Genomic DNA, 23,035 nt, shown 5'->3' on the forward strand with positions numbered 1-23,035 from the left:
AGAAAATTTTATAGAAAAATTTTTTAAATAGAAAAACCATCTGTTGCGTATTTCACTTAAAAATTCCTTCTTCACTGACAGTTTTGTTAATATTAAATGTAAATGAGTTATGGAGAAAAAATAATCTGTTTATTCATCAGTTACAGTAACTTAATAGCCAGCTATTCTTTAGACACGATCAAGTGGGAAGGAATGTGATCTTTTTAACTTTTCAACTACAGATTTAAAGATTTAAATGGGAATTAATAAATCTCAGTGTTTCTGTAGTAATTAAATATAATTAGAAAAATTGTAGATAGTCTTACAATAGTTACTTGCTCTGGTATGTTACTATTGATACATACGCAGTTTTTATGTTAGTGCATTCACTAAAATAGAATATGAAGACTGAGAACTGGGATAACCAGACAAGTTCCTTCCTATGGCTCACACTTTCTTTTCTTAAAAGGAACCAGGCAGCTTTATGCCGCTTTCAGTATGTCTCATTCTGAAGAGCAATGTATCCCCAAAAGGACACGCTGGGCAAGAAGTTAATAAAGCTTAACTGAATTGAGATCTCTGCCCCAGATTTCCTCATTTGTCTGTTTTTATATGTTGAGACTCCTAAAGCCTGAATGAAAACCTTTTTACTTCTCCTGTGAGTGTTCAGATACCTGATGAAAAGGAACCAGCACATAAATAACTGATTTGGAACCAAAAGGAGCCAGCATGTCTCAAGTGAGCCTTCGAATAGGGTAGAGCAGTTCTGAGTCTGTGATGAGGATCAGGAGTTATTTGACTTCTGGGAAATGTATCTTTTGTATCGAAGAACCTTTTCTAAAAATTCTGAACTGAGAGCTAGTTTTGATGAAGAGAGGTTGGAAGGGCCCTAAAAGGAGACTAAGGATCTTGGAAAACAAACTGCGATTTTGTCTGGCATTAATGCTGTAGAGCTGGAGTGTGTTTCTTAAATGGATTTTGTTTCCTGCACATTGAAGTATAAGTAGAATGTTTGATACTTTTCTCCCTGCGAATTCAGATATATGAGGAAGTCGAGAGGAACAAAATTAAATTGCTCCTAAACTTAGGTGCTGATTGATTTGTCCCCTCTTTTGGATTAAGGGTCTTTAGTGCGTATGTAAAGTGTTGGGAAGTGGAAAACATGTATAGCATTAGTGTTTAACGGTGACCTTTCGAGCTAATGGTCAGTTTTATTTGAGGAGTTTCAAAAGAAAAGGGCTCTGTCTATAAATCTGTACATATTAGTCAGGGTTCTCCAGAGAAACCAATAGGATATATACATATATATATATGAGGAGATTTATTATAGGAATTGGCTCGTGCAGTTATGGAGGCTGAGAGAGGTCGCATGGTCTGCCATCTGCAAGCTGTAGACCTGGGAAGGCCAGTTGGGTGATTCAGTTCAGGTCCGAAGGTCTGAGAAGTAGGGGGGTCTGATGGTGCAAGTCCCTGTCTGAGGTGAAGGCCTGAGAACCAGGAGCGCCAATGTCCTGGGGCTGGAGGCGGTGGATGTCTCAGCTCAAGCTGAGAGAGTGAATTCACCTTTCCTTTGCTTCTTTGTTCTATTCAGGCCTTTAAGGGATTGGAGGATGCCCACCCCCATTGGTGAGAGAATCATCATCTTTACTCAGTCTGCTGATTGAAATGCTAATCCCTTCCAAAGACATCCTTACAGATATACCCAGAAATAATATTTTATCAGCTATCTGGGCATCCCCTTAGCCCAGTCAAGTTGACACATAAAATTAATCATCACAGTACCCCAAAGAATTGAAAGCAGGGACTCCAAGAGATATTTCTATGTCCATGTTTATTAGCAGCATTATTCATAATAGCCAAAAGGTGGAGGCATCTCAAGTTTCTATCAACGGATGAATAAACAAAATGTGGTATGTACATACAATGGGATACTATTCAGCCTTAAAAAGGAAGGAAATTCTGACACATACTACAACGTGGATGAATCTTGAGGACATTATGCCGAGTGAAATAAGCCAGTCACGTAAGAACAAGTGTTGTATGATGCCACTTACATAAGGCATCTAGAGTAGTCAGATTCTTAGAGATGGAAAGTAGAATGTTGGTTGCCAGGAGCTGGGGAGAGAGGGGGATGGAGAGTTATTGTGTAATGTGTACAGAGTTTCAGTTTTGCAAGATGAAAAAAGTTCTGGAGATGGAGAGTGGTAATGGTTGCAAAGAGAAGGGCTGGGAATGATTATCTAGTGTCTAGACAGGCCTCAGTTTATGCAACTTTAGGATGAATTGCTCCATCAAAGAGGTGCTAGACTTTTGACCACTGTCAGAACAATTCCATTCTACCTCACCCATCTTACCTTTCCCTGTTTTATCCATTAGCTACTTGGAGAACTTGCTAATGGGAACAGTATTTTCATTGTGGCTTATTAAAAGGATTATAATTCTAAGTATAGTGACTACATTTCTGACTTAGAATGAACCCAAAATATCAATGACTGTGAACTAGCCCTCTCTCTGCCTATTTCTTTTCCACAAATTTTTCCTTTTTAATCTCACTTCAAAATAAATGTACTCATTGAAGAATAAATTAGAGAATACAGATAAACCAAAAATCCCCAACCCAGCCATAATTTCATGAAATAAGTTACAAAAGCTTACATAGTCTTTTGATTTTTTTTCGTGCATTTATGTATGTATGTTTGTGAATGTATGCATATGTTTTTATATTTATAGATTCATACTATATGTGTCTAAATACCTATTTTGAATATCTTTTAAGGAACCCAGGGCTTCAGTATTTCTTGCTTTGTGTAAAATGGCCATTAAAATGATGGAAAATCATCTACTTTTTATTTACTTTGTATTAGGTATAAGGTTTTCACTACAGCTTTAAGGGAATAATGCTTTAAATCTTGTAACTATGCACTTAGTTCGGAATTAATGTAATAGTGGGTTATCCAGGCAGCTGTATTACGGTGTTCTTGTTCAGACTTGTTAATGAATTGGTACATGTGGTAAATTACAAACACATTTATTTGTCTGTGTTCATTTGAAGTGACAATTTATAAATTCTTTGCTTAGATAAAGTTTTTTGGAATCTTGTTTTTGAAAAAAACAAACCAACCAGAAAGAATAGTCATTTATCAGAAAATGAGAGAAAGGATGGTATGGCAACCATTTAAACGTGTAGCATATAACTATGGGTTAATTTTGTATCTTTTTTTTAATAATTTTTATTTATTTATTTTCCCCCAAAGCCCCAGTAGATAGTTGTATGTCATAGCTGCACACCCTTCTAGTTGCTGTATGTGGGACACGGCCTCAGCATGGCCAGAGAAGTGGTGCGTCGGTGCGCACCCGGGATCCGAACCCGGGCCGCCAGCAGCGGAGCGCGAGCACCCAACCGCTAAGCCATGGGGCCGGCCCTAATTTTGTATCTTTTTGAAATTTATTATTTTTTGCTGTTGCCAGAAACCTCAACTTCTAAGCTTAGACTTGTGCAAGTATATGCTTGCTACAAGTAAACACAGGTGCGTTTTTTTCATTTGTAATTGTACCATAAACTTTTTACTCTCTGGAAATTTCAGCAGCAGGGTATTCTTTTGTCATCCTCTGAATGCTGATCATAGAGTTACCATTCAAGGCCTAGGGAGGGAGATTTGTAATAATGAATGGCAGTGTACCAGGCCATTGCATGTGGCTTTATCAGCATAAAATAGTAGCTAAGTCCTACCATCTCAGCATAATGTCTTATTGAAGAATTTTGTTTGCTTAGCTGACCGAGGACAAGCATATTTGGTTGAACACTTTTAACACAAATTAATAATGAGGTTTCATCAATAAAAGTTTCAATAAATATTAGTTACTAGGAACTAAAAAGTGTTTATTATTATATTTTATTATTTATTATATATTATTATAGTAGTTTATTATAAAAATTTTTATATAAATTTACTTTTATACAAAAGTAAATTTCATCTCAAAGATGACTTTTAAGATTTCTTTTACCTTTCTATTTCTTAAAATATTCTGTGGATTGGGAAAGCAGTTCCTGGGGGAGAAAAGAATCATCACAGTCTGAGTCAGGGCTTGAGAAGGGATCATCAGTTTACTCATTCGTTTCTAGACTTTGAAAATACATAACAAGATATGATCTTGCTCTGAACTCTTAAGGGGCTTACAGTTTAGTTGGAGAGACTGAAAAATAACAATTAAATGTAATGTAGTGTGATTGGGACAGTAGTAGAGGTGAATAGAAAGTGCTGTAGATTGGTGCCATCCAGTACAGTAGCCGCTTGCCATGTGTGGTTATTGAGCACTTGAATGTGGCTGGTGAGTCTGAGAAACTGAATTTATTTTATTTTATTTCAATTACTATAAGTTAAAATTTAAAAACTGATACAGAATAACTTGAGTATGTGAACCTACTTTTTCAGCTGTAAATTTTATGAAACCTAAATACGGATCAAGTACTTTTGATGAAAATTTAGAATCAGAATTGGGATGTGCTATAAAAATATGTACTGGATTTTAAAGACTTAGCCCAAACAAATACAATATCAATAATTTTTATATTGATTATGTGGTAAAATGCTAATACTTTGGATATATTGGGTTAAATGACTATATTATTAGAATTCATTTCACTTCTTTCTTTTTACCTTTTTAATGTGGCTACTAGAAAATTTTAAATTACATACCTGGCTCACATTATATTTGTGTTAGTGCTGCTCTGGATGCACAGGAAACCTGTGAATTCTGCTGTTGAGGAATAGAGGAGCATCTCAAAGAGAAAGTGACCTTTGAACCAGCTCTTTATGGTTTTTATGTGTGGTTTATTGGTTGGTGATTGGGGACAGGATATCCTAGTTAGAGAAAGAAACGGTTTGAAAGTGATGGGGGGGGGATAGCATGACATTAATAGTAGAATTGTGAGTAATGTGAGAGTTTTGGAGCAAAGAATGTAAAGAGAATGGCAGTAAGTGAGGCAGAAAAGATTGTTTGGGACTGGAGTGTTCAAAAGCCTTAAATTCTCTGCTGTGAAATTTGAATTTCTATAGTCAGTGAAATATTCATTGATGTTTTAACGCAGATCATCGAGATTTGTGTTTTCAGAGAGTAACTGTTGGTACTGTGAAAGATCAATTGGACAAGGTGAAGAAATGAAATGGAGGCAGTAGAGCCCCGTGATGCTTGTAATCATTCAGCAAAAGAGATGAAGAGGACCTAGACTAAGGTAGTTATCTTGGGATAGGAGAGGAAGGAATTCAAGATATATTAGGAGGACGATTAGTAGAACTTTGTTGGGGTAAAGAGAAGAGACACAAGATGATTTTGAAATTTCTGATTGACTAGCTTATGATGCTGTTAGTATTTGGACTGGTGAATATGCTAGGGTAGTGTGCTATGGGAAAAAGCTGAGGCAGAGGATATAATGAGTTTGAAGTGTCTGTGGAGGATCCATGCTAGTAGGTCTTTCAAAATACATGTGTGTCATTCAGGGGAGAGAGGTGGATGTTTGAGGGAGAGAGAGAGAGTTTGATTTTATTGAAGCAGTGGAATTAGGTAGCATTTCCCAAGGAGACTGTAAAAACAGGAGTAGAGAATTAATTTCAGTGTCTGGATTTCATGATAGCTTCTTTAGTTATATAAAAGTAGATTTCATTCAGGAACGTCTTGAACATATTGAGTGCTTACTATGTATCCATGCTATACTAGGCACTGAAGATGAAGAGATAAAGAAGGCAAACATTGCTGCCTTAAAGATAATCGAGTTCTAGAGAGAAAGGCAGACAAGTAAATCTGGGATACAGTGTAATAGGTACCATGACAAGCTACAGAGTAGTAAGGCTGTGGGAGAATATGCATGTGAGGGCATAGCAGAAAATGACACTGGAGGGGTGTGGGGTTCATCTTGAAAGGGAAATTTGTCTTTTGTTCCTTTTTGGCAAATCTTTCATCTATAATAAACTTCTTATTTGTACACACCCTCATGGCTGTGTATGTGTTGGTCCCTGGTACCCAGGGATTTTCACTGTGGTGTCTGTGAGCTCTTACCTATCCACCCTTTAGGTACAGAGAGTCTTTGCCTGCCTGGGATTTTAGATTTTTTTTTTTTTTCTTTGAGGAAGATTGGACCTGAGCTAACATCTAATGCCAGTCTTCCTCTTTTTCTCCCCAAAGCCCCAGTACATAGTTGCATATTCTAGTTGAGGGTCCTTCTAGTTCTGTGTGGGATGCCGCCACAGCATGGCTTGACGAGCGGTGAGTAGGTCTGCGTCTGGGATCCGAACCGGTGAACCCCGGGCCGCCAAAGCGGAGCGTGCAAACTTATCCACTACGCCACTGGGCCGGCCCCTGGGATTTTAGTTTATAGCATGGCACGATTCCACTGTGGTCAGTTGGCAGCTGGTACTGCAGGTTGGTTCACACAAATGACTTCACCAGTATGTTTGAGTGTGGCTTCCTAGAAAAAAGCGTTTGTCAGGCCTCACAGCTTTCCTCCTTGGGACCTGCCTTATTATTGTCAGTGTCAGGAGAGGAGGCAGAAATGGTGACAGACCGATGAAGGCGTGAAGGGGTTGTTCAGGTTGTTGGCTAAGGTGATCAAAGGTGGGGAAGATGACAGAGAGGAGATGAAAGATGAGGGGCTAAGAAAGTTTGTGTGTATGGCTGGAAGGGATCAAATCCTGTCGGAGTTGAGCAGCCTTGAGTTGGAATAACTAGAAAACCACCTGGGGAAAAAAAAAAAGGAAAAGAATTTATTCACCATGAAAATAATATCTCTTAAAGCTTTTCACAATACTGACTTCACTTAGGTACCGATTATGTTTCATTATTGAAAGGCTGCTTTTCATTTCGTTGTGTTTCGTCAGCTAAAAACAGAGAGATTTTGAGTGTACTTGGAGTGCCCTTCATCACTTCTCTGGCTGACTCGGCCGCCTCCTCCTTTCCTGTACAGATCCAGTTAAACCTGTGCTGTGACCCTTTCCGGAACTCCATGTCTCACCCTCTCCTCCCTGTTCGATGCTGCTTTGTTTGTGCTCCCAGAGCATCCTGTGCACGCTCCTCTCTCCAACATTAGCTCCTGTCATTGGACTCGTCCTTCTTTTTCCCTCTCTTCCTCTTTGCTAGGCTGCTGGTCCTTAAGGACAGAGGCTGTCTTATTTTCATCTCCTGCCTCGCTCATAATTAGTTCTTAGATGTTAGTCAAGTAAGTAAATCATAGAAAAATATCAGTTCACTCTGTAGACCTTGAAATCTCAGTGCAGTCATGCTTTAAGGTATGAACATTGGAATTAGTAAGTTTTGATATTTTAAAATTATTAAAGGGTCTTATGTTTTTTTCCTAAAATTTGGCTTTAAGCAAAAAAGACTGTCTTTTGGAAAGACAGTTACATTTTTCAGTTAAAATTGATAGGCAATTTTCAATAGTGAAACTAAAACAAATTTTAGTCCTATTTTAACTGAATATTGGCTTTTTGACAATTTATTTCTTTTGTGTCCTTTATTATGTATTAACTGGCTCAAGGTTATAATAATTAGCAATTATGGTAAAGCAGAGTTTAAGCAGGTAAATTACCAAAGACACTTAAAATGTCTTTTTTCCACATGAGTTAAAATAGAAGTTAAAAAATAATTTAAATTCTGTTTTGAAGTCTGATATTTCGGTAAATGTTTTTTTTTTTTCCCATACATCTAAATCAAAGGTATTGATTAGAGGCTGCAGGGAATTATATTGATTATTCAGTAATATAAATATAATTCTGCATTTATAGTAAGGTAGATTAATATTAATATTAAATATTAATACTGAGTAGCATATGCTAATTAAGAAACAAGAGTTGTAGCTCCTTAGTTAATATGTTTTCTGCCATTCTCTGAAGTTTATTTTAGAAGCAAACTAACATCAAAGGTAAAAAGAGGACAGATCTCAACATTTTGAGTAAGGATTCAGGTACAATCTAAGTATAAAGTTACCTTCTTATATATATGGTTCCCCAATTTTTCCTTTCTGTGGATAGTGGAGGACTATTTTAGTGTATGTATAGATAAAGTAGAACAGGCCAAGTCTTTTTTTAAATATAAAATTGGGTCATGTGCAGAGACACTAGTCCCAATTCAGTTGTTAATTAATGACAGATACTGCCCATAAAATTAACTTTGTTTCTTTGTTCTCCTATTTTTTGTATGAAAAATCCACTTATTTTGTTGGTGATAATTCATGAACAAGGTTGTTTGTTCAGTTTAAGTGCATAATACTTAAGTCTTATAAATATTAGAAAACTAATTTTTATGTGATTCATATATTAGAAGTCCTTCTTACCACTTCTTCTTTTTTTTTTTTTTTTAAAGATTTTATTTATTTATTTTTTCCCCCCAAAGCCCCAGTAGACAGCTGTATGTCATAGCTGCACATTCTTCTAGTTGCTGTATGTGGGACGTGGCCTCAACATGGCCGGAGAAGTGGTGCGTTGGTGTGCGCCTGGGATCTGAACCCGGGCCACCAGCAGTGGAGAGCGCGCACTTAACCGCTAAGCCACGGGGCCGACCCTTACCGCTTATTCTTTTAACTCTTTTTTCGTTGACTTAGCTGCAGAGTAAGAAGCAACTGGTGATATGGACTTCAGAATTGTCTTTAAGTATTTATGGTTTTTATAATCCAAATTTATTGGACCAGGAGTCTAGTTTGCCCTAAGTCCATTCAGGAAGATTGAGTTTTATCAATGTCTTCCGAACAACAGTACACATAAAAATCGCATAGGGTGCTTAAAAATATAGATTCCTGACTACCACTTCCACCATTCTCCACCTCCAGGAACTCTGGGATATGACTCAAGAATTTTAATAAGCACCTCTAGATGAGTCTGATATAGGTAATCTATTGACCACCCCTTAAGAAACACTAGTTTATATAGTGTTAATAAAGTTGCTGTCACTTTCACGAGTCCAGTGCACTAGGCAAGTGCCCCAGATTCTTGTCCTAATCAAACTCTAAAGGTAATAATTCTCATTCTAATAAACCTAAAAAAAATAAAGCACATAGAAAAAAATCCTACATAATTCCATTATCCAGAGAAAACTGATAATGTTTTAGTTTGTTTTTCTCTATACTTTTAAATTTTTAGTTGGAAGTTAGAAACAGTTTTATATTCTGCTTTTCTCATTAACCTCATAAAATTTATCATGTTATTAAAAAACCGTTAACTTTTTCAGTGCTTGTGTAGTATTTCCTCCTATGGTGGATCATTATTTACTCAACCATTCCTCTGTTGTTGGGTGTTTAAATTGTTTCTGATTTATTTCTGGTAAATAACTTTGGAATGAACATCTTTGTGGGAAAATTTTTTTTCTACATCTAGGATTTTTTCCCCCTTTGTTCAAGGTCCTAAAAATATTTTTTAAAAGCTATTGAAGAGTACTGCCAAACTGTTTTCCAAAAAGGTTCAGCTGAAGTTACCAGCAGTAAAGTTGTTACATTCCACCTTTACCAGCATTGAGTATGTTCTTTAAAAAAAAAAAAAAGTGTTTTTGGTTTAGTAGACAAAATGGTGTATAATTACTTAACCATCCATTGTTGTAGTTAGTATGTTTTGTGCGTATGTAAAAATTAGTTTATTTTACACTATTTTTTCTACTAAGAATTTATATTTTCAGGAGGTCTTAAGGAAAATTGTTAGTGATCAATCAATGGTAATTCCCTTGAATTTTTCTCAGAGGTTTCAAAATGCAGTTGATAATAAATGTGGACAGTTGCATCTTGTCACAGGTTAGAAGATTAACAAAAATACTGAGTCCTCTTGTGTTCTCTTTCACACACTTTGGAAATTGAAGGCTTAAGCTGATTTTAAGTATAGAGTTAATTCATTAAGAAAACAAAGTTCTTATTTCTACTAGAAACTATTTCTAACAGCAAATGAACATTTCAAATGAACATCTGTCAAAAAATTTAACTAGTGGTCAGTAAGAATGTGAAATATTAAAGTTTTACCATTCATTCATTGTCAGTAAACTTCTAGCTGATATGTTCTACTTAGAGTTACTGTTCATCTCTTGATTTCAGACATCACTTTCACCTCTCTTTCTTGGTTTATCGATTTTGAAGAATACCAACAAAGTTTGAAGATTCTTGAATTAAAAAGATTAGGGACCGATCTTTTCTCCTTTTCCTCTCTTCACAATGTTTGATATTTATATAATTATTTTCCTTTAGTGTATTATTCCTTTTGTTACTTTAAATAATAAATGTAAACCTTTATCTCTGTCCTGTTCACTCACAGAGATTGCTAAGCTGTCTTTGGGTTTCCCCTCCTTGTGCCGATTTCTGGAAACCACCTTCAGGCAGAAAGCCTGGGAGTGGTAGGACCACCGCGTTTCTTTCTTCTCACAGGGACCATAGTCCTGCGCTGCTTGTCATACAATGCCTGAAAAAACGTGTTTCCTGTATTTTACTCACTTTTCTAGTTGTTTGTGGCAGGAAGGTACAATTTCAGATCCTCATGGCTGGAAGCTGAGGTCTTTTAATGACTTCTTAATTGCTGAATCTAGTGATCGCTTCACAGCCCTCATACTGAAGTCTAGATTGATACTGTCAGGTTCTCATTCTCTTGAAGTTTTCCTTTTGAAAACTTTTAAATACTACCTTTTCCTGGTAGACCTTCTACCTCTGACTTTCCTTTCTGCTTACTTTACTGAATCCTCTTATTTTGTCTGGTCCCTTAATTATATTAATTGCAATAATAATTGTAATAACACTAGAAGTCACCATGCCGGACCCTGTGCTAACTTTATACTTGTATTCTCATTTTAATTCGTAAAACAGCTGCTTCCAGGGTTCTCTTTTCTTCCTCCTCTCCTTCTGTGGACACCAAAAACTGTGCTTCACATAAACAAACATACAATCTGCATGTTAATTGAAGCTTCTAATTATTTTTTGAATCTGGCCCTGCTTCTCCAGTCCTGCCATCCTTGTCCTATTGCAGCTCTCTTCATCTTTTGTCTGTACTGTTGTATCAACCTCCAGACTAATCTCTGCCTCTAGTTGTGTCCCTCTAAAATTGGTAATATTTCTTTTTTCTTTCTTTTTTTTTTTTGTGAGGAGATCAGCCCTGTGCTAACATCTGCCAATCCTCCTCTTTTTTGCTGAGGAAGACTGGCTCTGAGCTAACATCTGTGCCCATCTTCCTCCACTTTATATGGGACGGCACCACAGCATGGCCTGACAAGTGGTGCATTGGTGCGCGCCCGGGATCCGAACCGGCGAACCCCGGGCCGCCGCAGTGGAGTGCACACACTTAACCGCTTGCGCCACGGGGCCGGCCCCGGTAATATTTCTGAATTTTAAATCAGAATGTACTTCCTGGCTTAAAGACTTCAGTAGCTCCTTAAGTGCTACTGGATAGTGGCCGTGCTCTTTAACATGCCGTACAAACTCTCCTTGTTCTGTCCTCTGCTTCTCCTTCCTCTTGTTGCTCCGTTTACCTACTCTGTGAGTCAGCATCATTCCCTGACTGTACCGTGCTTTTGTGTTTCCAAACTTTTGTTCTTGTATCCCCAACTTTTACCGGGCTAACTCGTGTTTATTCACTTCTAAGGCTTAGTCACTTGTTTCCAGGTCTCTTCCTTTTTGCTCCCATAGTATCCCATGTGTAGCACTAGCATTGTGTCTATTATGCATTTAAATGATCTTTTGTTTCTCTTTCTTTTACTATCTTATGAGGTCCTAGAAGACATTTTTTAATTTATGTTTGTAACCTTAGCACCTGAGTACTTGACATCCAGTTCATTTTTAGATAGTTTTTATCTTAAGTGGTGACACAACTGTCCACCCATTTTCCCAAACTAGAAATGTGGTATTTTCCTAGTTTCCTACCTCCCTCTCACATATAACCAGTTCCAAGTCCTTGAATTTTGCTTTTACTTGGGCATATATGTTTGCTTTTTTTTATTCACATTTGTTTGTTCATTCAACAAATTTCATTAGGTGCCACTGTGTGCTAGGCGGTGTACTAACTGTGCTGCGTGCTGACCGCTGCATTGACTCTGTAGACTTCGTGGGTTAACTTTTGGAGAAGTAATATGTTTACAAAGTTCGGTTTTTCCATTTAGGAAGAAAGATTTGTCTATTCAAGTATAATTTTAGGTATCTGAGGAAAATTTCGTAAGTATTCCTCGTTTGGTTTTGCACATTTTTTTAGGAGCTTATTTGTCACTGTTTAACAGTTCTTTTCCTATTGAGAATGACATGTTTTTATTTGGTTACATTTTCCGATTTGTCATTGCTCTTCTATGAGAAACTGATTAGATGATCTTGTATCTGGCCAGCTTATTAAACTTCTCAATAGTTGTCATGGACTTGGGTTTTCAGGTATTGGTTATGTCAATGACAAATAGCAGAGTTTTTTTTTCTTCTAGGTATTTATGAGTGTAATTCATTTTTCATTTCCTAGTACATTGCTTAGGACCTCCAGTACAATGTTGGAAAAAAGCAGTAATACATGGCATCCTGGTATTATTCTTGACTTCAATGAAAATGCTTCTTTTCAGTGTCTTGCTAAGTATGATGTTTATTTTAAATAATAATTTTTAAAAGACAAATTAAGGAGGTGTCACTTATTCCTCACTTGCTAAGAGTTTTATCCTGAATCCATGTTGAATTTTATTAAATGCTTCGTGTGTGTCTGTGGAGATGATCATGTTAATCTGTTAGTGTAAAGAATTATAGTAAGAGATTTCCTAAAGACAGACTTCCTTAACATTTCTGCTTTTTCCTGATTTGTTTAATGCAGTGCTGGATTTGATTGCTGAAGTTTTATTTAGTATATTTTCATTTATATTTATAAGTGAGATTGGTTTATAATTTTCTTTCATTTAGTTCTTCTCTGCTTTTATTTCAGAATTATGCTCTCCTGATAAACTGTATTGAAGCATTAAAGTTCTTTTGAATTGGAAAAAATGTTTAAATTTGGCCTGTTAAAACCACAGGAATTAGTTGTTTCTTAAAGATTACTAGAGGGCCGGGGTTAGCGGGTAAGTGCGCGCACTCTGCTACTGGCGACTCGGGTTCGGATCCCGGGCGCGCACCAACGCACTGCTTCTCCGGCCATGCTGAGGCTGCGTCCCACATACAGCAACTAGAAGTATGTGCAGCTATGATATACAACTATCTACTGGGGCTTTGGGGGAAAAATAAATAAATAAATAAATAATTAAGGAAAAAAAAGATTACTAGAATTTGTTCATAAACATCATTTAGAAAATGTTTCTTGACATCTTTATTTCCCCAAGTCCAGTAAGGTATCAGGAGCAAAGTAAGAACTTAATCACTTGTTGAGTAAATATTCTCTGGATAAGGTTCTGGGGAAGCGATTTACTGTATAGAATTGTTTGTTTTATTAACAGAGTTCATCTTACTAGAGAAGCATTGTTATCCTGGCTAATTCACCAGGATGTGGAATTGGTCTGAAAAAGAAATACATGGAAATTTGTCTTCATGGATCAATTTTCTTCATAGAAAGATGTTGTTTGTTAGTAGTCTAAATTCAAAGCTACATTTTTAGGAAAACAGTCTAATTTGTATCGAGTATGCCTAATTACCATGTGTAAAGAGACCAAAGGTAACCATTTTACAAATGTATTCATGTTTTGGGTTATTTTTAAGAGAAAGCTTAATTCTGTAATTCAGATTCAGAATAATTATTTTATAAGCAAATAGTATTTTAGAAGTTAAAGTACTTTAATTTTAATAAAACTGATCCAGTGTATCCATCCACATTTCTCTTTTTTAATTCAATGTTTAAAGCATTCCTAAAACTGTACATTGTAGAAGTAATTGAATAGCTGAATATAACTTGAGGATTTATGTGGTAAAGCAGTGGTTCTCAGGCAGGGGCAGTTTTGTCCCCAGGGGACATATGGCAGTGTCTGAGACTTTTTAGTTGTCACAATGGGAAGATGCCACTATCATCTAGTGGTTAGAGACCAGAGATGCTAGTAAACATTCTACAGTGCACAGGATAGCCCCCCAACAAGAAAGAATTATCTGGCCCAAAATGTTAGTGGTGCTGCGGTTGAGAAACCCTGTTGTAAAAGGAAAAATATAACCACAAATACTAATATACATGTAAAAAGGTGTTCTCGGACGTGGGCTTTTTTCCTTCGGCAGCTAGAATTCTAACGTAATACGGTTTACAATGTCCTCATGCAGGATGCAGGAAGAGTGTTCTGCTCTTGACTGACATTTAAAAACAAAAGTAAAGCCGTAGGTTGAGATTAAGCATGTAAATCAGAGAATTACTGCTAATTCTTATTTTTCCACTGTTAGGAAATTCACAAATAAGAAACTAGGGGAAGAGTAAATGATTTTTTTATGGCTACTGAGAAATTACGACTGAAGGAATAGAATGTAGTAAATTCTAAGCTGAAGTATTGTATCTCCTTTATGTTTCACTTATATTCCTGATTTAATATTAGAGCTTACGATATAAAATCTTTCTTTTTATAGTTTATAAATGCTGAGTTACCCATGTGTAAGACTTTTTATATTTTAAAAAATTGCCTAAAATCATAGAGTTTTAGAGCCAAAGGAGACCTAGGTGGTTTAATTCAGTTCCCTCATTTACAGAGATTAAAAACTTCAGTTTCACAGACATGAAGTGATCTAATCCAGTGTCATACTCCTTGTTACTGCCAGATCTTGAATTAGAATCCACAGCTTCAGACTCTACTTGAGTATTCTTTTTTCTTTGAGGAAGATTGGCCCTGCACTAACATCTGTTGCCAATCTTCCTCTTTTTCTTTTTTCTCCCCAAAGCCCCGGTACATAGTTGTGTGTCATAGTTGTAGAGTTGTAGCTCTGCTATGTGGGACGCCACCTCAGCATGGCTTGACGAGCGGTGAGTAGGTCCGCCCCCAGAATCTGAACTGGCGAACCCCGGGCCACTGAAGCAGAACGGGCGAATTTAACTGCTATGCCACTGGGCCAGCCCCCTATTTGAGTATTCTTTCAGAGTGAAGGAAAGTTATTAAGCACACTTTGGATTCTATTTGAAGCTTTTATATTTTTTCAATCAAACTATGAATATTAAAACTGTTAAATTGTTATTTCTTTAGAAAGAACATGTACACCTGTATATCTTTTTAAATGAATTAGTGTATATGTTTATAAATCTTGTGTTTCATTTAATTTTAATGTGTAAATGTTATGCCAGTTGAAACATAAATATGTCACATTTTTCACAGGCAACAACACCTCCAAATCAAGGACGGCCAGATTCTCCCGTCTACGCTAATCTGCAAGAGCTGAAAATATCCCAGTCTGCTCTCCCCCCGCTTCCTGGGAGCCCAGCAATTCAGATTAATGGAGAATGGGAAACTCATAAAGATAGTTCCGGACGTTGTTATTACTATAACAGAGGAACACAGGAAAGAACTTGGAAACCACCTCGTTGGACTCGGGATACAAACACAAGCAAAGGAGATTCCCAGAGTCCAGGAGATCAAGAGGTATGAGTCATGAAGGAGTCAACCAGTGAGTGACCAAACTCTCTTTTCGTTATTCAGAGACACAAGTGAATAGGTTTGTTTCTTGGTATCAAAATGGTAGACAATCTCTAAGATACTAAAAGTTTTTCCAAGTTTTACTATATTAATGCTAGTTACTTCCTAATCTCTAACTAGTAGACAGTGGCTAACCTGGTAGCATGCTTACTAGTACGAGAACTAACTGGATTGAAGTTGCCTGGTGCCAGTGCCAGAAGATACTAATTCAATCATTGTTATTACCCAAGCAGTGACATTTTTTACAAAAGGAAGGAAAGAAAATATACAAGGTGACTTAGCCAAATAAATATAAAATAAAACACAAAGTTTTTCATCTGATTAAAACAGACACTTTTCTCTGTTGGTTTGGTATGGCTACCAAGATACTTCTCAGTTTTTTTCAGTCAGAGGTACAAGATCACTTTTATTTATATGTAAGGGACATAAGTATAATGTAATTCCTTTGCTGCAAGTAGACTGTCCTGTAAGTCTGACAATTCACTCTGAAATCATTGCTTTCTCTAACAAGCATTCATACTCTCCTCCGCCCCCCATCTTGGTTTCACCTTTCCGCACACGTCTTGGTGAGTGGTGCGGTGACTTGGCCAGCCATATTTTGAGAAACACTCATCTCAGAGGTCTGGAGAGATTCCTTGGGGCTGTTTAGATATGCAGGAGAAGCTTGGGTGGGATTGATAGAACAGAGTTAAATCCTGCTTGTTGATAGAGGGGCCCTGCACCTGCATGGGACACCCTGCTCTTGTAGAGAGCAGCTGGCTGCACAGTAAAAACAGAACTCCAGTTAGGTAGGAGCTGGAAAAACCAGGTAACACATCCTGTATTCAGCAGAATGTAAAAGCTTTTTGTGGTTAATAACCCCTCTTCTTGTCCTATTTTTCAGTTGGTTATTTATAGCTTTGGTTTGGTGATAACTTGTACTTTTAGTGTTCAAGAATGAGATCGAGAAAAGTGAGAGAAACTGTTCCCGTGTTACAATAATAAGGAAAGTGTTAGGAAAATTATTTGAATTGTAGATCTAGAAAGATTTGAAAATAAGTTGTCCTGTGTAGCAGTAATAAACTAAAATCTAATAATTTGGGAGAATTAGGGAAAGGGCTAAATTATAGAATAATTGAAAGTAGTGTAAAGTACACACGGGAACCTTTAACATGTTTCTTAGCTTTCCATTTCAATAAATAGAGTTATTTGTATATCAGAGTCTCAGCTTACACTATTAGTCTTTGCGCAAATTGTGTAAAAATAAATAGGTATTTCCAAAGTTGCTGAAGCATATCTTCCAGTAACTTCTTGAGAAAGGTTGCGTATGGGAGGTTAAATTGAGACTGTGTGTGTGAAAATATCTGTATGCTGCTCTCATATTTAATTGGTAGTTTGCCTGAGTATAGAATTCTAGGTTGGAAATAATTTTTTCTCACAGTGCAAGGCCTTTTGAACTTCACTTTATGGCAGTCTGGGTCACCTGCTTGTTGGGGAGTCTCCAGTGTTAGAACCATTAGGCCTTTCCTTTTAGACTAATCAGTCTCCACAGAAGTCTTAAAATCTTCTGCCTGGAAAGTCAGGGCTGCCAGGGTCTTGGTAGTGGGGGCATTCAGTTTGTGTAGAGTCCCTTGGTCTCCCCCTCTTTCTGTTTGGTACCTGTGTCCCAATTGTCCCTGTTGTCTCCCAACTCAGAATCTTCCTGTTTTTCCCTCTTGAGAGGGGTAAATCCCTGTACTTCTGCTAGGATAAGGGAGGGGTGCATGCACACCTAGCAGCCGGCAGGAAGATGGAGATCCTGGTGATTTTAGTACCCCTGCCTTCACTCCCAGTTCCAGGAGTACTTAATACTGTCATTCCGGAGCCATTTGAAGATTCTGCTCTGTAAACTTGTTGGATTTCATCTTCCCTCTCCAACTCCACCCCCCACCCCACCAGTTTAGATTTTGCTTTCTTTGTGGATAATTTCATTTTTTGTTCATTTGCTTCTCAGCTTCCAGAGTTTTATGACTATTGTCTCTTCTTGTGTTCTCCCTTTTCTTGGGGGTTTAGGTCTTTTTAAGATATTTAAGTGCTTTTATTTTATTGGGGTTTGAGAGGGAGCAGGTGTTCACTCTTCCATCTTAACTCAGAAGCTTATTATTTTAGTAGTTACCCTAGAACAGTGGTTCTCAACTGGGGACAGGTTTGCCCCCTGAGGGACATGAGACAATGTCTGGAGACGCTTTTGGTCATTAGAACTGGAGAAGTGCTACTGACATCTAGTGGGTAGAGGCCAGAGGTGCTGTCGAACATCCTGATAAACAAGACAGCTCCCACAATGAAGAACTATCTGGCCCTAAATGTGCGTAGTGCTGCTGTTGAGAAACCCTGCCTTAGAAATGTTAACATGCATACTTACAGAGTCTAAAGTTAATCAATATCTTCTTGCTCCTGAAAGCTGTACAAGAACTATACACGCTGTTATGCTATTGTTGTCTTATATTTTATTTCTATTTTTAGCCCCCTTATTATTGTTGTACATGGTGACTCTTAAAGTTAATCCTCATATTTACCACTTTCTTTTATCACATTTCTTTATGCAAATTATATTATCTTGGATACCTTTTTTACTGTCTTAAGTATATAGTTTTAAATTTCCTTAAGTGTGGATCTGTTAGTGATAGAATCATATTTTTTGTCTGTCTGGAAATGTGTTATTTTGTCCTTATTTTTGAAGAATATCTTTACTGGGTGTACAGTTCTAAGTTGAATGTTTACTTGTTTGTTTTTTCCTAGTTCATTGAAGATTTCAGTCTCGTGTTTTCAGGCTTCCGTTGTTGATGTTGAAAATTCAATTGTCATTCCTTTAAGATTAGCCTGTCTCTTCTTGCTGGCAGCTTTTTAAGATCTTGTATCTCTAATTTCATTATGATGCGTTTAGGTGAAGGTATCTTTTCTGTTTCCTGCCAGGGCTTTGTTGGGACTCCTAAATTTAAAGAGTCCTATCTTGGGGCCGGCCTGGTGGTGCAAGCGGTTAAGTGTGCCTGCTCCACTGCCGCGGTCCGGGGTTCGCCAGTTCAGGTCCCGGGCACGCGCCGACACACCACTTGTCAGGCCATGCTGTGGCGGCGTCCCATAGAAAGTGGAGGAAGATGGGCATGGGTGTTAGCCCAGGGCCAGTCTTCCTCAGCAAAAACAGGAGGATTGGCGGATGTTCTCAGGGCCGATCTTCCTCACAAAAAATAAATAAAAAAAAATAAAGAGTCCTATCTTTGATCAGTTCTGGAAAATTCTTAGTCATTATCTATATATAGCTTCTGTCCCATTTTCTCTTTCCTCTCATTCTGGAACTTTGATTAGATGACTGTTTAATACCCTTACTCTCTTTGTCATGGCTCTTGATTTCCCTTATACACTTAAATATTATCTCCGTGTCTCTCCATGCTTCATTCTCAATCATTTCCAGATCTAGCTTCTATTTGATATTTTTCTCTTCATCTGCGTCTTTATTTGGTATTAAACCAATCCTTGAATTTAAAAAATGTGTTATTTTTTATTCGTTTGGAGGAGCTTCCCCATCTTATTCCTTTGAAAAGTTTTAGACCTGCGAAGAAGTAGAAAGAATAGTAGAGTGAGCGTCCATGTACCAGATGCCCTTCATCAAGATTCATCAGTTGTTAACATTTTGCCACATTTACTCTATTTCTCTCTCCCTCCTTCCACCTCTTCACCCTACAGTAATTTTTTTCTGAACCATTTGGAGGAGACAACATAATATTTTATTCTCTAAGTATAAGGACATTTTCCAGCAAAACCATTTTTTTGGTGAAAAACACATTTATCATACTCAAATTTAATATTGGTATATTATTTAATACATAGCTAATATTCATTGTTTATCACTTGTCAAGTAATATCCTTTACAGTTTTTTTCCTGCAATGAAGCATCCAGTGAAGGATCATATATTGCATTTATTTGTCATATCTTTTGTCTTTATTTATATTTTATTTTTGGTAATTCCAGTATATAAAGTCTTTGAGAGTCTCATTATGCTGTCTGTTTTTCTTCTCTCTCACTCATGGTGTTTTGTTTCACATCTTGTGTGTGTGTGTGTGTGTGTGTGTGTGTGTGGTTTAATGTGAGATTATAATTCTTAGAAATTCATATATAGGAAGTCTTTAATGCTGGGGTTGAAAGTTTATTCCTTCAGAGAGGCTATGCTTTGTTTCTGCCAGGTGCCTAGGAAAACTAGTATCCTATGAACATTTGTGACTAAATTTTCAGTTTTTATAGGCCACCTAAGTAGTAGTAATTTGGATTGCATAAAGACTCGCTTGTGGTTAGGGATTCTTCCAATTTCCCCCAATTATTTGGGAAGATTCCTGTGATTTCCGTAGTGTGGAATAGAGGAACCAGGTTTGTTTCTGGTTCACCCATAATATGTGAGTATAATTCTTTGGGATTCCAGTTCTTTATTGTGGGGTGTCCTTTTAGACTCCCTGCCTTTGGTGGTTCTGGGTCCTGTTCCCCAATACTTCTGCATGGCCTTGAAAACTAATGTTCTAGTTCAGGGTTTGGCAAATAACTTCAAGGAGAAAGCTGGTCATTTTATTCTACTTATCTTTCTGGATTCTTGCTTCCACTTAGTTTTTGACCTCTGAGTATTTCTTAACTAACCTCTTACTCCTAGATGATTTTTTAAAAAATTTTGTGTAATATTTTAAACTGTTTTCATCTGGGCAATCAGTTGGGTACCTACTTGTCATTCTTCTATAAATGGAACATCTGTGTGGCCTCCTCATACTTCTACTAGGCTACATTTGCTGCAAAATATTTACCCCAAGGTTGCTAGGCCAGGTACCCTGCTGAATGGAGTTATTTAGTATAGAACAGTTAATATTTGGAGAATGCTTACCAAAAATAATCTTAATTTTTATTTAACTGTCATTAAATGTGTCTTTTCTAGCGGCAAATATTAAGATTTTAAAGCTACTCTTAAAGCTACCACTACCTCTGTAGTGTAATAAAACATGTTGAGTTACCAGAGGTTACTTTTTATGGTAGAAGTGAACATTTTACTGCACAAAAATTGGGAAATTATGGTGAGCATTTTGTCAACTAAAAAATCATATTTATGAAAAAAATGATTTAGTGACTTTGTTTCTTAAATTAATTTTACCAATTAGATTGCCTTCTTTTATTGTGTTTCTAAAAGATTATGTTGCACTTGTCCTACATGAGCTTACATTTTAAGTGGTCTCAAATAAAAATCCTAATTTTTTGTTTAGGTTGTCCATTTTTTAAAAAACATTACTGTTAGGAAACATATACAGCTCAATTTATGCAAGGCTTCTGTGAAGTTGTCTATGTCAGTTTTTGTGAACATATTAGTTTTAGGATATTTATGTCTTTAAGTTACTTCTACAACATTGAGGATCTACACATCTTAGTGTTTCAGACTAAATTACGATGGTAGAAAATATTATCTGATTAAGGTTTAATTGCAGAAACTATTTTACCTGCAAGTGACCCTGGAAGGGTAATTTCCACATGCGAGTTAACCTAGTACATATTGGTTGAATGAATGAAGCTTAAGTGCAGTAAGCAAATTGCTACTTAGTCACATTATGGTGCCTCTTGTTTGAAAAAGCAGAAATGGTTAAATTTTCTTGATATTCTAATTTTCTTCTTTTAAATGTCTGGAGTTTATCACATTTTTTTAAAGTAAAGCATACCTAAATTATTTCCACACTGAATTTCTTAACCTCTCTGTATTGTGTTTGAATTTTCTCAATAATATTTTTTCTTGTTTTGAAGTTTAGTTTCCAACAGTCTTTTTTTTTTTTTTTTTTTTTGTGAGGAAGATCAGCCCTGAGCTAACATCCATGCTAAACCTCCTCTTTTTGCTGAGGAAGACCAGCTCTGAGCTAACATCTGTTGCCCATCCTCCTCCTTTTTTTCCCCCAAAATCTACATCTACATCCCCAGTAGATGTATGTCATAGTTGCACAGCCTTCTAGTTGCTGTATGTGGGATGCGGCCTCAGCATGGCCAGAGAAGCGGTGCGTTGGTGCACGCCCGGGATCCGAACCCCGGGCCGCCAGTAGCAGAGCGCGTGCACTTAACCGCTAAGCCACAGGGCCAGCCCCCAACAGTCTTTAATAAGCATTGTGTTGAGTGAGTTAGGAAAACTTGCCAATAAATTAGAACGTGAAATATAGTGTTACAAAGCTAGTGTCTTTTTCCCTCCTCCCCATTCCACATACTTTCAAAAAAGAGTTCAAGATACATTTATTGAGCACTGTTGTTAGCCAAGCATTTGGCTAGGAACTTGTGAGATATAGGTGAGTGAGAATTTTCAAGAAGCTCAGTCTAGCAAAGTGCCCTCATCCCCTACTTTGCTTACACATAGGTGTGTATACACATACACACCCCTGTCGTTTTTTAACCTGATTTCAGTTCAAAAGCAGCATTAAATAGAAGGTAGCATTTTTATTTCTCAGTCTGAAAACATTGTTTTCAATTTTATTATGGTGAATTTTTCTAGGGTTGCGTTAATGTGATAAAATAACTATTAATTTCACCTCACCACTTACAGTATACCCTTTAAAAGACTAAACAGTGTTTTGAAAATTAAATATTCAAATTTATTCAAGATATCTTAGTACTAATAGCCAAATAAAGTCAATCGCTTCGATTTTCAACTATTGCATATATATATATATATATATATATATATTCAAAGAAGAAAAATCCTTATGTTTCTGACTATTTATAGCTTCTTTCATCAGAAGAAAACTACCACAGCATTTGTTACAGCCAGTCAGATAGTCAGTGTGGTTCTCCTCCAAGGGGTTGGTCAGAAGAGTTGGATGAACGTGGGCATACCTTATATACCAGTGACTATACTAATGAAAAGGTACATTCTTTTTTTCTCATCTAGTGTTCTTGGCAGAATCCTCTCATAAAATAGTTGTGTACTGAAGTTTTAGAAGTAAAAAACTCTTGAAAATATTCTTTATTATAATTCTGTAATTATGCCAATTGACAACATGAAAACTCAGTATAGCTACTGATTCATAGTTTTAAACTGCTTACAGAGTGATTTTTGTAGTGTTGAAACCCATTTAAGACAGACCTTTTTAAAAGTAGACCTGTTGAGTATCATTCTGTTTAGACTTCTTCAATAAACATGTTTCTTTTTATTTTTCTTAGGAAATAGTTTTTTGGAAATAGTTTTCTCAACATGGCATTGTGATATACCACTTCACTTCCTATACCTCTTTTTCTTTTATAACCAAGTTATGTAAAACAAAAACCATGAATCTAGTATTTTATGATTAATTAACTAGTTTGGGAATGCATATTGAAATTTTATGTGTGTGTTACATCTAGTATCCTCAGAGAAGGTAACTGGTTGGTCATGCTAGTTTAGAGAATAGACTCTTGGAAATAAATGGAGGTAGGTTTTTGCCCCTCTTTCCTGCTTTAATTATTTGACATTAGAACATTAGGAAACAGTAGTTTTCATTTATTTCA

At 36.7% G+C, this 23,035-nt stretch overlaps 1 protein-coding gene across 9 annotated transcripts in view; it reads left to right on the plus strand.

The window, feature by feature from the left end:
- The window catches only part of ARHGAP12 (Rho GTPase activating protein 12), a 123,330-nt gene that overhangs the window by 51,753 nt on the left and 48,542 nt on the right, over positions 1-23,035 (plus strand). For 6 of the 9 annotated variants that reach the window (XM_087420648.1, XM_087420646.1, XM_087420647.1 and 3 more), the window contains one exon: positions 15,217-15,480. In XM_087420648.1, the coding sequence (XP_087276774.1) occupies positions 15,217-15,480 (264 nt within the window). Of the gene's footprint in view, positions 1-15,216; positions 15,481-22,274; positions 22,416-23,035 lie in introns of all 9 variants that reach the window. The other 3 variants (XM_087420649.1, XM_087420650.1, XM_087420651.1) reach the window with 1 other exon arrangement.

Source organism: Ceratotherium simum, chromosome 32 (genome assembly GCF_057802395.1).
Source record: "Ceratotherium simum simum isolate JZ-2026a chromosome 32, ASM5780239v1, whole genome shotgun sequence".
Classification (NCBI taxonomy): Eukaryota; Metazoa; Chordata; class Mammalia; order Perissodactyla; family Rhinocerotidae; genus Ceratotherium; species Ceratotherium simum.